Below are 16,093 nucleotides of genomic sequence, written 5' to 3'. Positions count from 1 at the left end.
TTCTGCCGGCTGTTCTACCAAATGCTCCTTTACCTTCTTGCTTATGCCTAGGATGTCGTGCACCATGTTACGAAGATCCTGGTCTTGCAAGTCTATCCAGTTGATGAAGTTATCTTCCTGATCCCACCCGTCATCCATGTGTACGTCGGGAAGAATCGCCTCATCTTCAAGTCGAGGTTGCGATAGAAGGTTGACTTCTTCTTCGCATACTTTGACTTGTTGACTCCTCGTGTGTCTGCATCTTGAGAACGTAACCTCTCTATGTTCCCAGTCAACTCGGGGATTGTGTTCTTGTAAAATTTCATGCCAAGGATCATTGACATGCGTCCAAGGTTTGTGACGAGCAAACTCTCGGTTGATCGGTGCTTCCCGATTAAGATGCTTGTGACTACACGATGAGTAATCGCGCCACCCTTGTTGGGGCTAGCGTCTGCGTTCAGGATTCGGATTTCTTGGTTTAGAGGTATCATCTTAAACCCATACTTCTCCGCAAATCTTTGGTCGATATAGCAGGAGAATGCTCCAGAATCCAGTAGTGCCGTTGTCTGGATTTCCCGTGATACGAATCTTATCGGCAATTCGATCGAATGTTTAGAGAAACCTGCGGATGCAATATATAGATGATCGCTAGGTACATTCGTTCTCACGGTACTAATACAATTGTCCTGAAGTGTGACACCAGACTCGTCTACACTTCGTATTGAAAATCCTCTGAGAATTCGTCTATCTCGACGATTCTCGCATTGGTGTCCTTTACCGTTGATGCCGATGCCATTGATGCCGTGTCCGCACTCTTTTTGCCTTTGCCCTTGCTGGACGGTGCTGTAGTCGAGGTTGTGCTCATCCCGCGAAGTGCAGCAATTGCTTGTTCCAGTGCTGCAATTTGAGCTGATGAGCCCGCACTACTTTCTTCTTCAACTTGTCGCACGTTCGATGTTTTGCCCTTCCCTTTTCCTTGCCCTTGCTTCGGAGCGGGTCGTGTCTGAAACCGCTTTCCCTTGTATTCTGGCTTGGGGGAGGGGCACCGCTTTCCTCGTTCATAGGCATGCTTTCCGCAGAACAAGCATAGCTTGTTTGCCAGCCACCTGTCTTGTTCCGAGGAAAGTTCGTGTGCGATTCGTGCGCTGGTGTCCATTGCATTAGGGTTCTTAGGAGCGGTCGCCTTGTTTCCAGTGGTTTGTCCGGTAGACTTCCCGCCTGTCATCTGCTGGAGATGTTTGATTTCAATCTCTAGGCAGAATTCCAGGTAGTCCATCCAAGTGGTTGAGATCTTGGAGGGATCTAGAGTCTCTGTTACCGACATGACCGTTTGAATATGGGTCGACCGTTGTTCCCTGATTTTGATGATTAAGTCTTCGTCGGAGTATCCTGATTCGGGGGCGTATGCCCTGAAATTCTCCGCGAAGGCAATCATTGTCTTGTGGCGGATTGCGCAGTGTGCATCTAGCAAAGATTGTGCCGTGCGCTTGGGGTCAAGCGTCTTGTATGCCATTTCTAGTTTCCTAGTATATTCTGCCCATGTGCCAACGTCTTGTCCGGAGGCGAGCTTGATTGCGTACTCTTTCATGTACAGAGCAGCTCCGCCTTCCAGATGTGCGTTGGCTTGCCGAATTTTGTCCTTGTCGTCTGTGAAGTGGTTGTAATCGAGCCAGATGAGCAGGTTCGTGAACCAAGTTTCAAAGTTTTCGGACGACTTTCTTCCCGAGTACTTGGGAGGGTCGGGGAGCTTAATTCGGCGGGGCGACTGACTAGATTGGCCGGCCGGTGGTAGGATACCTGTGGGGGCGTTGATGATGGCATTATTGAGCTGAGACTCTAAGCCAACGATATAGGTAGTGGTCTTTTCCTGTGCCTCCTTCAGGGCGACCATGTTGCCGTAAAGGGCGTCCATCTGACCCTTTACTTCGTCCTTATAATCCTCGAAGTCCTTGCGAATTGCTTGGGCTTCGAGCATCAGAGTATTGTTTGCCTTAATGAGCCGCTCGTTGTCGGCGGAGAGGGTGCCAATTTGGGCTCTGGCAGTTTTTTACTGCTCGGTTAGTTCTTCCGTCCTTATTTCGACGTGAATACGAGACAGTACTTCTGCTTCCAATGAGGCCACCGTGCGCTCATGACGTTCATCCATTTTTTGACGTAAAGCCTCGTACGAGCTTACAACGTCTCTCATGACGAATGACCGTACCACGTTCATTACCCATTCCTTGACGTCGTTTGGAATGGTGTCGGGGGCCGCGGCATTGGCGGCTTCTTCAACAGTTGCATAGGGAACTCCCTGCCATTCCCAAGTCTGAGGTGTGGAGAATGCTGGCAGGGTAGTGGGTGATGGGTTTCTGACTACTCCCGACGCCTTGGGTGTGCTGCTGTTGTGTGGTTCTTCAGCAGGGGCAGCTGGTCCTGCTTCAGATGATGTGGAAGTGGCCTGACTCTTCCAGGGGTCAGCAGGCTCACTCATTGTGTGTCCTCCGGGGAACGAGACGCCTCCAAGGTTGTATTGAGACATGGGGATCGATGTCGAGGATAATGGGAATGATGTGACGGACAATGTGTTAATCGATCAATTCTCAACCTTTAGAAGGGTTCGGGGTTTTCCTCGATGAGTCCTTCTTCTTCTAACTCCTCTCGTAGAGCTTCAGCTCGGTCGTGCCAATATTCTCGCTCTTCCTCAAGATCGGGAATGAGCTGGAAGGGTGCCGAGTAGGTGGTGTAGCCGTGTACTTGTACCGTGTAATGGTAGAGTACTTGTTGCCAATTGGTGACGAGAGGTTGGTAGATGAAATACGCGGTGCAGATGACTGTGAGTTGTCCCTGCGCCGGGCGGTAGAAATCCACGATGTAGTTTTGGTATACGAAAGCGATTTGGTATCGAGGCATAAACTACTCGCGATGGTACAAAAGAATATTTACTGGTCCTAGTAAGGCCAGTAGCACGACTCCTTTTCAAACTTCACTATCTCTTTGCCTACGCGCTCCTGCTCCTTATTGATTCCCTTGAAGGAAATCTTCCCTAGTCCTACGCAAAGCTTGATAGCGATGCGCCTATCGACGAAGGTGAAATCGTGCCCGGCTCCTATGCGCTCGTTTATGATGGATAGGTGTCGAAGAATTCGGTCTCGGCACTTCAACTGTTCTTCGGTGAACTTGGCCGCGATGTGTGGCTGTTGCAAGACTTTGTATCGCTGAATGGTAGCGTATACAGTGGGTGCAATATTCTCAGGGAGAGTGCCCTTAGGATTCTCGTGAATCCCTCGCGGATGGTAGCTCTTTGAGAGTGCGAAGTTTAGGACGTCGATGGCGGGGAATGTAGCGTAGGGATGAGCGGGGGGAATTGGAATGAGCGGGGTAAGTGCGTCTCTTGGAATGCCTTCGAGCCAGAGGCTAACCTTGCGTGCTTGTTGGCGACGCTCAGCTGTGATGCCTTGTGAGCTGGCTTGTGGGAGGTTCGCTTGGACGAGGTTTCCCTGCGTTAGACGGTGCGTGCGACGAGGATCGCGTTGGTACGGGTGGTAGCGTCCGTTGGGCGGAACGATACCGTTGTGTACTTGAGGCGCTTTACCGGTCACTGCAGCGCTGTTCCTTTTGAAGGAAGGAAGCGGCTTAGGCGGTAGAGACGCGGAGGAAGTATATGAGGGAAGTGGTGTGGAAAAAGCCCTGCCCTGGGCCGATGTATCTCTGGGCGAAAATGCGCGGCTACCAGTGTTAGACACTTGGTAGGGGCGTAAAAGGTCAGTCTTATTCTAATGTCACGGCACGCCGATGACAAAGATAGACAACCAAAATAGAAACCCCTTGAGGGTCTCCTGGCTAAGAGCCTACAGCGACGAGCTGTGGCGATACGACGTGCCCACTGACGAGGCCCGAGTGCTAGTCGCAGAGTATGACTTACTGGCGAGGCGGAGGGCGCTATCACAAGGTGAGGATGCAAATAGGATGTATAGCACACTGCGAGTGTCTGGTAAGACCCCGCTGTGATGGTAGTGGTGGACGAAGGAGAATAAGACTGAGGTCTCCTCCTCGTCTCGCTGGTCCTTATATACATGATTGTCTAGCTACTGTACAGTACTACATAAGCGAGTCACACGCTATTCTACTGGACGGTGCTACAATCGTACGATGTGTCCCAATTATCCTGATTGGCTGCCTAATAATAACCCGCGGAGACGGAGCTCCTCTTGAGCACGCAATATGACGTCATGGCGATTGCGACATATGACGCTATGCCGAGGAGTTCGGTGTCACATGACAATGCCGAGAGGGATCCGAGGTCATGTGACTGGATGCCTCGTTATCTTATCTCATTAGGTCACGTGACTTCTTGTGCGACGAGAAATGATGAAAAATGATATGCTTCTTAATAGCATTTGTTCCTTTTAATGACTTGTCAGGTAAAACCGTGACAGCACCTTCACAAGGGAGACGAGGAAAAAGCAGCGTTCATTATCCATAGAGGATTATTTGAACCCACTGTAATATACTTCAAATTCTGTAACGCCTCTAGCACTTTCCAGGCCATGATGAACGACGTCTTAGGCGATCTCATTCGCACTGAAAAGGTGGCAGTCTATATAGATGACATCATAATCTTTACAGATAACCAAGAAGAACACAACCGTCTAACCAAAGAAGTCCTACAACGACTCAGAGACAATGACTTATTCATGAAACCAGAAAAGTGTCACTTCGCAACCACTTTTGTCAAGTTTCTTGGACTCATAATCTCAAAAGGGTCAATACAGATGGACTCAGAGAAGGTTGACGGTGTGCTTAAATGGCCAGTGCCCACCAAGGTAAAGCAAGTACAAGCTTTCCTTGGTTTGGCAAACTTCTATCGACGATTCATCAAGGATTTCAGATCGATGACCTGACCCTTGACTCTGTTAACACGTAAAGACGCTCAATGGAAATGGGAAGAATCTCACCAACAGGCTTTTGAGGCCCTCAAGACTGCCTTCACTTCCGCCCCGATTTTAGCACTCCCCAATGCAACACGTCCCTTCTGACTAGAAATGGATGCCTCAGACTTCGCAACCGGTGCAGTCTTGGAACAGTTGGGAGAAGATGAACTCTGGCACCCTGTTGCATATTACTCTAAATCACTCAATGAACATGAGCGAAATTATGAAATCTACGACAAGGAGATGCTAGCTATTATTCAGGCATTAGAAGAATACCGGCAGTACTTCGAAGGACACCCTCACCCGGTTGAGATATGGTCAGATCACCTTAATCTTACCTATTTCCGACAAGCTCAGACATTGACCAGATGACAAGCTCAATGGTCACTTTACCTTACCCGATATAATTTTATTCTCCATCACTGCCCCGGAAAGATGATGATGCGTGCTGATCCTCTGTCCAGGAGGCCAAACCATGAGAAGGGGGTGAGCAATGACAATTCAGGGCAAACTTTGCTTTGACCTGAATATTTTGCCATTCATGCGATCTCAGCCACTCATTCCTCCGAAGATGATGATGCAAAACTTCTAGAAAGAGTGAAATCGGCACTACAAGATGACAAAATGACCAAAGGTTACCAGCACCTACTAAAAACTGGCAAGCGAGAGTTCAGAAAAGACCTCCAAGAGTGGAACTTCGAGCATGGATTGCTGCTCAGAAGAGGAAAGGTCTATGTCCCAAAAGACTCTATGCTGCAGAACGAGCTGATCAAGCTGCACCACTATATCTCCACGGCTGGACATCCTGGACGATGGAAGATGCAAGAGCTGATCAGCAGGAATTACTGGTGGCCAGGGCTCACCATTGATGTAAAGAAGTATGTCCAAGGTTGCGTAACTTGTCAGAGAAACAAAACAAGCAAGCAAAAGCCTTACGGACTGTTACAACCTAACCCAGTACCAGAGGGGCCTTGGGAAATGGTTACATGTGACCTGATTACACAGTTACCACCAAGCCCAGACCATAGGAGAGAAAAGAAGACTGCCATCTTGGTAGTCATCGATAGATTCAGCAAACATGCTCACTTCTACCCAGTAGATGACACGGTGACAGCATCTCAAGTAGCATCAATTTTCTACAACGAAGTATTCAAACTCCACAGAATTCCATGGCAGATCATATCTGATCGAGGCACACAGTTCTCAGCCAAACTATTTCAGGAGTTCTGCCAGAAACTTCACATTAGGCCTACGATGTCTACAGCTTATCACCCTGAAACGGATGGACAGACTGATCGAGTCAATCAAATTCTGGAGCAATATCTGTGTATGTACTGCAATTACCGACAAACTGATTGGGCCACACTATTGCCCACAGCGGAATTTGCATATAACAACCAAGCTTCAGAATCGACAGGTCTGTCCCCATTTTTCATCGAGCATGGTCGACACCCCCGAATGGCACCAAACGTACTGGAAGAAATACAACATTTATCCCTGGAACACCTATTCCATAACCGCGATCAAGCACAGGAACAAGCCCATGCCGCTCTGTCGTTAGCAGCAGAAAGAATGAAATGGTATTTCGATCTTAAAAAGCAAAACATCCCTTTCAAAGTAGGAGACGAAGTGCTTATTCGAGGAAAAGATCTCCATGTAAATGTCAAAAGCCAGAAGCTTGCGACACAGAACTATGGACCATTCAAAATCCTTGAAAAGGTCAGAACTGTATCATTCAAACTGCAACTACCAGCGGACATGAAGCTGCATCTGGTGTTTCATGCTTCCAAGCTCATAATGTTCCATCAAGACTCTATCCCTGGACGTGTACCTCCCCCTAATCCCCCAGTCATCATAGATGGAGAAGAGGAATGGGACGTGGAGGACATCCTGGATTCGAGAGTCAGGTATAACAAAACCCAGTATCTCGTTAAATGGTTAGATTACGACCACAGCGATAATACTTGGGAACCACTGGAAAACCTCACTAATGTCAAAGACAAAGTAGAGGAATTTCATAAGACACACCCAGATGCTCCAAGAGCAAAGTCGCGAACACGCAAAGCACACAAAATCACTCTGTCCGATCACCCTGATGAATTTATGATCTTTTTTCACACTCATTCAAATGCCCGAGCACCCTACAAGGGATCTCCAGAAGCTGTTGGGTGGGATGTCAAATCCACACAAGACATAGACATTCTCCCACATTCTAGAATGCTCTTTGGCACCGGGCTTGTGGTCAACCCCCCAAAGTGGACATACATTCAAGTGGCCCCCTGAAGTGGGCTAGCCCTCAAAGGAATTGACATCGCAGCAGGGGTAATCGACCCAGATTACACAGGGAAAATCAAGGTGCTTCTCATCAACATGACCAGCAAACCTTTCGAAGTCAGGACAGGTGATCGTGTCGCACAACTCATATGCGAATACTACGCTCCAGGGGTGATTACTGAGACTGACAGTTCACTTGCAAAGTGAACCATATGAGGTGCCAAAGGCTTTGGCTCATCGGGACAATGAACCTTGAGAAGGGGGTGATGTCACGGTTTTTACCTGACAAGTCATTATAGGAACAAATGCTATTAGAAGCATATTATTTTAATCATTTCACGTCGCACAAGAGTCACGTGACCTAATGAGAGATAAGATAAAGACATCTAGTCACATGACCTTGGATCTCTCTCAGCATTGTCACATGACACTGAGCTCCTCGGCATGGTGTCATATGCCGCAATCACCATGACACCATATTGTGTGCTCAAGAGGAGCTCCGTCTCTGCAGAGTATTATTAGGCAGCCAATCAGGATAATTGGGACATGTCGTACAATTGTAGCACTGACCAGTAGAATAGCATGTGACTCGCTTATGTAGTACTGTACAGTAGCTAGACAATTCTGTATATAAGGACCAGCAAGACAAGAAGGAGACCTCAGTCTTATTCTCCTTCATCCTCCACTACCATCATAGAGGGGCCTTACCAGACACTCTCAGTGTGCTATACATTCTATTTGCATTCTCACAGTTGTGATAGTGTCCCTCACCTCACCAGTAAGTCTTACTCTGTGACTAGCGACTTGGGCCTCGTCAGTGGACATGTCAACTCACCACAGCTCGTCGCTGTAGGCTTTTACCAGAGGCCCTCAAGGGGACTCTTAGTTTGGTTGTCTATCTTTGTCATCGGCATGCCGTGACAGGAGCGATGATGAGGAGAGGGACTGCGTTAGATGTAATAAGCTCTGCAGATGGTGCCAGCTTGCGACTATCAGTAGTGAGGCATCCTCATCTGAGCTTGTAGTGCTCTAGCAGTGGGGTGTGATCACGAGGCTTATGGATAATTCCGCACTTTATGATGTGCATAGTATCGATGACCCTGGCTGCTGCATGCTGCCTATCTATGGATGAAGCACCTAGTAAGGCAAGAGTGAGGAGCCTTCCATGCTCCTTATTGGTTTCTTGATGCTTGTAGTGGGTGTCGAGGTTGATCCTGGGTGTGGCCTTGCACTTTGAAGCCTTGGGCAGCTCAGAGTCTTGCTCAGGCTCATGCTGAGTAGAGATCGGATTGGAATATGTGTCAAAAAAGCCACGTGCTACGGCTGAAACTGCTTGCACTAAAAATATGTGGCCACTTGTGTTAGACACTAAGCAGGGGCACAGAAAATTGTCAGATTGTTTCTAATATCACAGCACCGCTGGACAAGAGATCAACGAGACTAAAGAAGGATCAGTCATGTGGAACGTGCTGCCCTGATCCCCTTGATCCCAATAGTGGCTTGAGAGCTGAACACTCACTTGTTGGTGAAGCAAGCATATGGAAGAGTGGAAAGATATATGCAGGAGCTTGTGAGCTCAGTAGGTGCTATAGTGGTAGACAAGGAGAAACAATCTGAAGTTTCATCCTCTACATGCTGGTCTTATATACGTGTACAGGAGCCTGATTACATAACCTTCATCGTACCACTGCTACAAAATAGATGATTGGCTATCTACGTATCTAGGTGACTAAGCTATACACGAAACAATAAGTGGGAAGATCTATCCGTAAGTAGAACAATAGGTGAGAAGATCGATGTTCTCCCATAGCAACGGTGAGATGATCCATCCTATCGTGGTAATGGCTATACCTTGAGCCGATTGCCTAGACGATTCCGAACAATAGTCCTTGTTTCCTTTGTTCCCAAATGGGTGCCTCTATTGTATTTTGGAACAGACAGGTCCGACTGTATCATCCACTGGTCTAGACCATAACATGTGATGTGGACTATCACCTGATCTCTACGTGTCACATCTGTGGCTGAGTGGCATGAGATATTGGTGAAGCACGTAATCTGTGGCATGAGAAAAGTCACATGCAGACTTTGTGATAAAAATCTGTGACAGGTTGAGAGAAACCCACTGCATTCGCGATCATTTTGCGCTGACCCTTAGACACTTTTATAATAAATGCATTGTGTCGCTGTCACGGTGCATGATAAATCCTGCCAAAAGGCAAGGATATGGCTGCAAGATGCTAGCCGCACTCAGTGACCTGCACTAATACCAAAATATGGGCCTGCCTCAAAGGGCTAGGCCAAAAAGGCATGCAGTGACATGCAGCCTGCAAAAAGGGGCTCAAAGGGCCCTTAGCCTTATGTCACACAAAGAGGGGGTGAAGGCTTCTTAGGCCACATAAAATAGATGAATGAATCTAAGGTCTTCCCTTAGATCCTCATGTGCTTATATACATGTAGTGGTGGACCCTGGGTACCCTAACTATGGTGTACTTACTGGGGTCCTGTCCTGTCTACATGTGAACATATTGCCAAAACCAGTAATGGTTCTGGACTTTGCTATAGCAACTATCTATAAAGGCCGTGGATATGCCAAGGTAATCCTACTTTACCCAATGAGATAATTGCCTGAAGGTGGTGCCACTATTTGAGTAGCTGAAGTGGTGCCACTTATTGAGTGGCCAATGGAGGTTCTGCCATAGCGCATATTCTAATGCTGATGCTACTATTTGGCAGCCATGTAGTTGGTGCTGCTATTGAACAGCGAATTGGGTGCTTGCTAGCTTGGTGGTCCAATGAGCATGGATAAGCCTATTGTGGGCCAAAGAGTTCCATTCTGGGCAAGTGGCCTGGTGTCACGTGACCAATGCCTGAGAACTTCTGAATAGGGCAAGTGGCTAGTGTCATGTGACTGGGTGGCTGAATCATGGATGCTTGATGGTTATGTGGTAGACACAGTCATATCCACGATGTATGTGGTGGTATTGTGCTGTTTGTCTAAGTATCCACTTTGTGAGACCAATATAAAGGTTGGCGTCTGAATAACCACTTGTGGTTGCCGAATGATGACTTAAATGATGCAAAAAGAAAGGTGCCACCTAATACTGTGACAGTCGCACCTTTGAGACCAGCATCCACTCTACAAAAGTAAGTGACTCGAGCACAGAGGGAACATCCCCAAGCCAAAGTCCATTTGCCAAAGCCTTCTTTGATAACGTCCTTTTCGTATGGAGTATATTATAGCAACTCACGCAGATGTCGATTGATCGAACGTTATCGATAGTATAAACTGCAGGACCATACAGTATAGGTCCATTATCGAATTCAATGGTGTCATCGACTGATTTACGCTTCAACCTGGCAATCAGCTCACATTCACGAGTGATTGGGGATAGATCAATTGAGGAAGCACAGACAGTTAAAACGAGATGGCCGGGCACTAACGTCGCACAGACCACACATGGCCATTCATATATAGAAGGCAACTGGAGGCTATCATCCCATGCACCATAAAAATGAAGCTTTGCAGCATCGGAGATGGGCTCAGGTGGAAAATGCGGTACGGAATCTGGATGCACAGAGACAGACGGGGCAATTGAGTACTCAGAACAACATTGAGAAGCACTAACAGATGACAATGAAGTCACAGGAATGAACGACGGGAAGTGCCGTGCACACAGTAAGCATTGATGAGACAAAAGTTTGCTAACAATGTCTTCTATGGATTAACTATTGCCGCTCGGATGAAGCCCATGCTGGCATGCAATCTCAGCAAGTGCGGCAAATGACAACCTGTTTGTCAAGAAGCATAAAGGAATGTCCACAACAATCAGCTCAGGAGCATCAACAGCGATGTCCTGAGAGAAGTTAACCACCCCAGCGAAAGTATGATGTGTTTCAGCCATGGAAAGAACATGTGAAACAGATGGAAAGCATAGGAGCAGCTGCCCAGACACAGACGAGTCAACAGAACTGACACCGATGTTGTGAAGCTCATCGGAAGGAAAGTCGAACACGGAAAGTGTAGGCAGACAGGACAATGAGCAACAGTGACAAGTGAAGACAGTACACAACCCTTCCAATGAGCATTGTTGACGGTCGAGGGTGATGTTGTGAATACGCGTCAACTCATAAAGTGCGCGAAATGGGAGACGTGCGACGATGTCACAGTATTAAGTGGCACCTTTCTTTCTGCACCAATAAAGTCATCATTCGGCAACCACAAGTGGTTATTCAGATGCCAACCTTCATATTGGTCTCACAAAGTGGATACTTAGGCAAACAGCACAATACCACCACATACATCGCAGATATGACTGTGTCTACCACATGACCACCAAGCGCCCATGATTCAGCCACCCAGTCACGTGACACTGGCCACTTGCCCTATTTGGAAGTTATCAGGCATTGGTCACGTGACACCAGGCCACTTGCCCAGAATGGAACTCTTTGGCCCACAATAGGCTTACCCGTGCTCATTGGACCATCAAGCTAGCAAGCACCCAATTCGCTGCTCAAATAGCAGCACCAACTACATGGCTGCCAAATAGTAGCACCAGCATTAGAATCTGCGCTATGGCAGAACCCCCATTGGCCACTCAATAAGTGGCACCACTTCAACCACTCAAATAGTGGCACCACCTTCAGGCAATTATCTCATTGGGTAAATATCACAAACTTAGGATGCAGAGCGCCGACTAAGCCTATGACCTTATGATCAAACACTTACTGACTGTTGTCAAGGTAAGGATGGACACAAGAGCGGATCAAGGTAAAGCAATGCCTTTGAAGTGGGCACTGGTAACACTGTATGGATAGGCATAGCAGAGATGAGAATAAGTCTGGGGGACTTATGCGTCTCAGAGCTCTGGCTTATATACATGAGCAGAAGGACCCTTGGTACCCATATACCCCCAGAACTGCTAGCTAATGGACATTATCTGATTGGTTATCACTACCTGTCAGACTATGTGTGTCATGCATGCCGAACCTCTGAACTACTTAGTAAGACCATGGGAATGGTATTGTCTGTAATGGCTACATCTCCGGTGGCATGGTATCTATCTACCTCGTGTATGTGAACTAATATCCCCATAAGGACATATCTCCAGTGGCGTGTGTCTCCTTCATAGAGTTTTTCTGGAGTCCGACCGTTGCTTCTAGGTGGGATGATATTACTGTATAAGTTAGTCTTACCTAATACCAGCGCTACTTGTCACATGTGTGGATATCACGTGATATGTCACGTGACTAGTCCTGAACCTTCGGGGCACATAGGACTGTCAGTACTTCGCGTACCAGTTCATTCCTTTCTGGACAGCCTAGCGCTGATGTCATGTGATGTTCTAGTCATGTGCAGATTAAAAAACGTGAAAATCTGTGACAGTACCCCCTCTTCTAGACAGTTCGTCCTGAATCTGGCTTTTTTCGTGCTTTCTGGAAATAATTATCATCTGTTGAACCAAATTCACGGTGTCCTCGGGCTGAGGGTTTGAGGTAATCAACCAGTGAAACGACAGGGGTGATAATACGTTCAATGATAAGTTGAGCGACTCGATCACCCAAATTAACTGTGAAGTCATCATTTGTATTATTGATTAGCAAAATCTTGATTTCGCCTGTGTATCCTCTGTCGATTACACCAGCGCCTATATCAATGCCTTTGACAGCTAACCCACTTCGTGGTGCAATTCGACCATAGGTCCCTCGAGGTGTTGTAAAGTGAAGTCCTGTGGACACCAATCCTCTTGAATGTGCTCGGATGGTTGTTGGTTCTGATGCAGCTAAATCCATTCCAGCATCGTCTTCATGGGCATATTTTGGTGCTCGTGCATTTGGATTGTCTAATGTAGTTTGAAGATCTCTAGAATGATCCCAATCATCTCTATCCTGATCGTATATCTGAATGGTATCAGTGGCGGGGTCATAGACTTGACCTGTTCTCCTGGGTGAAAAAACGCCATCAACTGGAGTTGTATCAATGAGAGATATTGGTTGAGGTGCGTCAGGATATTTTCTGTGAAATTCCTTGATGAGACGCGGAGATTTCTTCAAATTTGCAGCAGGTTCCCAAGTTTCGTCGGCTTTGGAATAACCCTTCCAATGCACCAAATATTGAAGTTTGCCATGAACGATACGAGAGTCGACTATATACTCGACTTCCCATTCTTCGCCAGTCTTCTTTTTGGTAGAAGGACAGGGTCTGAGTGTGCAGCCTGGTATTTCATCTTCATGATAGAGCATGAGCTTGGATGCATGAAAAACTGGATGAACACCGTATTGTCGCAGCATTTTGAGTCTGTATGTGACTGGTCCTAGTTTTTCTACAATTTCGAAGGGTCCATCTCTCTGTTGTGCCAGTTTGGCTCCCGATGTCTGCCAATCTTTAGTGGAGAGTAATACTTGATCTCCAACTTTGAAAGGTGTGGGTCGTATGGATTGATCATAGTACCACTTCATGCGCTCAGCCGCCAATAGAATGGCTGCCTTCGCTTGCTCTTGTGCTTCTACTCGTGCCTGCATTATGGAATCTAGCATATTATGCTTCATGGGGTCCATTATTGTTGGTTCTGCATGTGGATGTCTACCATATTCGACAAAGAATGGTGAATTCTTGGTGGCTTCAGAAGCCTGGTTATTATAGGCGAATTCGGCAGTTGGGAGTAGTGTACTCCAGTCTTCCATGCGTCTGTCAGTATAAATACGAAGATATTGCTCTAATGACTGATTTGTTCTTTCAGTTTGACCATCGGTCTCCGGATAATATGCTGAAGACATTGTTGATTGTATTCCAAGGAGTTTGCATACTTCCTGGAATCATGCGCTTGCAAACTGAGTACCTCTATCTGAGATAATCTGTCTCGGAAGACCATGCTGTGTCCATACCCTCTCATAGAAGGTACGAGCAAGGTCTGATGCTAAGAACTCATTGGTGATTGCAAAGAAATGCGCTCTTTTGGTCAAACGATCGACAACTACCATGATTGCGTTGAATCTATGAAATTCTGGTAATTGAGTAATTAAGTCGACAGAGACAATTTTCCAAGGTTCTGTTGGAACCTTATTTGGCTGTAATTCTCCGTATTTTGGCTGATTGATGTTCTTGTTGCGTTGACAAATGTCGCAAGAACCAACATACTTTTTGATGTAAGTGGACATTCCTGGCCACCAGTAATTACGAGATAACATCTCATATGTCTTCCATCTTCCAGGATGACCTGCACTGGTGGCTTCATGATGACGCTGGACGATTTCTCATCTAAGTGATTCCTTATTATCTGCTTTTGGCACATAGACTTGCTTGCTTCCATTTGTATCGTACTGCATATCTGTACTATCTTACTTCATTAATGTATCGTTACTGTGCTGGCACAAATTCCTCTCGATTTCTTGACATGTGAATGATGGCAGCAGGTCATTTGTTTTCACAATGGTATTCTGACTCTGTTCAATGTAATGCAATCATTGTTCTCATTCAGCTGGCACTGTTGCATTTCCTTTCCTTTCATTATTTCGATAATAACGTGCTATGGCTGGTACTGTCTGCACCCACTACATTGAGTGCAGTGTCATGGCGCATTGTGACTCCTGCCTAAGAAGGCAAGGAGCTGGCTGCAAGGTGCAGCCTGCATCCTGTGACCCATAACCCGTGTTGTATGGTGATATACAAGATGCAGAAAGGGGCTCAAAGGGCCCTTAGCCTTATAACACACAAAAGGAGGTGGTGGCTGTTAGGTCGCATAAGCATGTATAAAATAGGTGAATAGAACTGGAGATACCCAGTTCCTCATAGGTGCTTATATGTATACATGTATGGCAGAGCCCCTGGCACTTGTGCTACTATGGGACCTCTGGTACCTACATGTGAACATAATGCCAGAACCAGTAATGGTTCTGGTCTCACCATGACAACTACCTACTATTGGCCGTGAGGTTGTCCAATGAAATAATTGTATAACATGGTGCCACCTTGTCGGTGACTGAAGTGGGACCACTATTGAGTGGTCAATAGGATGTCTACTACTTACTAAGATGCCTCAGTGTCACATGTGGTAGCTGAGCCTTGGCGGGCTTCAGTGATCATAGTTGGGTGCTAGTTTAATGGTCATGTGCTAGGGGCACTTGTGTGGGGTGCTTGTCTAGATCACGTGACTGGACACATCATGGTGGATTGTAAATGGCTCCCTGTGTCGTCTTGCCTTGTCTCATGTCTAATGTTTATACCTTGGCGTGGTGCCAAAGGTATATTGTGGTAGGAAAACTGTGACAGCTCCCCACAGTCACAACACGTGAAGTGAAGTGTGCGTTTAGCCCAATCTATTTCTGGATTATGGTATTCTAACCAGTCAAACCCGAGGAACACATTGTGGTCTGAAAGGGTAGTAACATTGAGCTTGCAGTGCTCTCTATGGCCCTGAACAACTATCTTTAGAAATACATAATGTGTCATATTGCCATCTCGGTTGAAGGATCCATCTGCATTGAATACTTGTACTGGTCATTCGAACGGTATAGTGGATATATTGAACTTCTTTACAAACTGTTCGTCGACACAGCATCCAGTGCATTCAGAGTCTAGGAGTGCATTGGCTGGTATATTCCTATCCTCAACTTCTATTGTCATTGGTATATCGATCTGGTGATGTCTTCATACTGCTCGGACATTGAAGTTGCCTTGCAGTTTGTTACCTGTCAACCCGAATCCAGCAGTCCCTCTTGCTGTTTCTGCTATCTCCGTTATGACTTTGGTAATGTGTCACGGTAACACCGGACAAGAGATCAAAAAGACTAAAAAGGGACAGTCACGTGGAACGTGCCGCCCTGATCCCCCTGATCCAAAAGTATCCCCCTGAACCCTATGTGGCGCAAGAGCCTGTTGACTTACTGGTCGATGTGGCAGACGCAGGAAAGGGTGAGAGATATATGAAGGA

At 46.7% G+C, this 16,093-nt stretch overlaps 3 protein-coding genes across 3 annotated transcripts; all 3 read right to left on the bottom strand.

Moving 5' to 3' along the window:
- Positions 1 to 237: 237 nt before the first annotated feature.
- Positions 238 to 545, bottom strand: LAESUDRAFT_630879 (uncharacterized protein; the record flags this gene model as incomplete). Its single annotated transcript, XM_040903391.1, has 2 exons — positions 238 to 290; positions 350 to 545. Coding segments are annotated over 2 exons (249 nt in total), but the record flags the coding sequence as incomplete, so codon positions are not given.
- A 551-nt stretch (positions 546 to 1,096) lies between these two features.
- On the bottom strand, positions 1,097 to 1,870 carry LAESUDRAFT_779892 (uncharacterized protein; the record flags this gene model as incomplete). The annotated part of the gene is made up of 1 exon (XM_040913844.1): positions 1,097 to 1,870. A coding segment is annotated over one exon (774 nt), but the record flags the coding sequence as incomplete, so codon positions are not given.
- Positions 1,871 to 2,568: 698 nt separating this feature from the next.
- Positions 2,569 to 4,510, bottom strand: LAESUDRAFT_760047 (uncharacterized protein; the record flags this gene model as incomplete). The annotated part of the gene is made up of 3 exons (XM_040912682.1): positions 2,569 to 2,874; positions 2,949 to 3,687; positions 4,473 to 4,510. The coding sequence occupies 3 exons, from the start codon at positions 4,508 to 4,510 to the stop codon at positions 2,569 to 2,571; spliced, it is 1,083 nt and encodes a 360-aa protein (XP_040763236.1).
- Between the last annotated feature and the right edge of the window lie 11,583 nt (positions 4,511 to 16,093).

Source organism: Laetiporus sulphureus (genome assembly GCF_001632365.1).
Source record: "Laetiporus sulphureus 93-53 unplaced genomic scaffold LAESUscaffold_25, whole genome shotgun sequence".
NCBI classification, from domain to species: Eukaryota; Fungi; Basidiomycota; class Agaricomycetes; order Polyporales; family Laetiporaceae; genus Laetiporus; species Laetiporus sulphureus.
The sequence above is the reverse complement of the archived record's forward strand: the minus strand, read 5'-3'. Positions and strand labels throughout refer to the sequence as shown.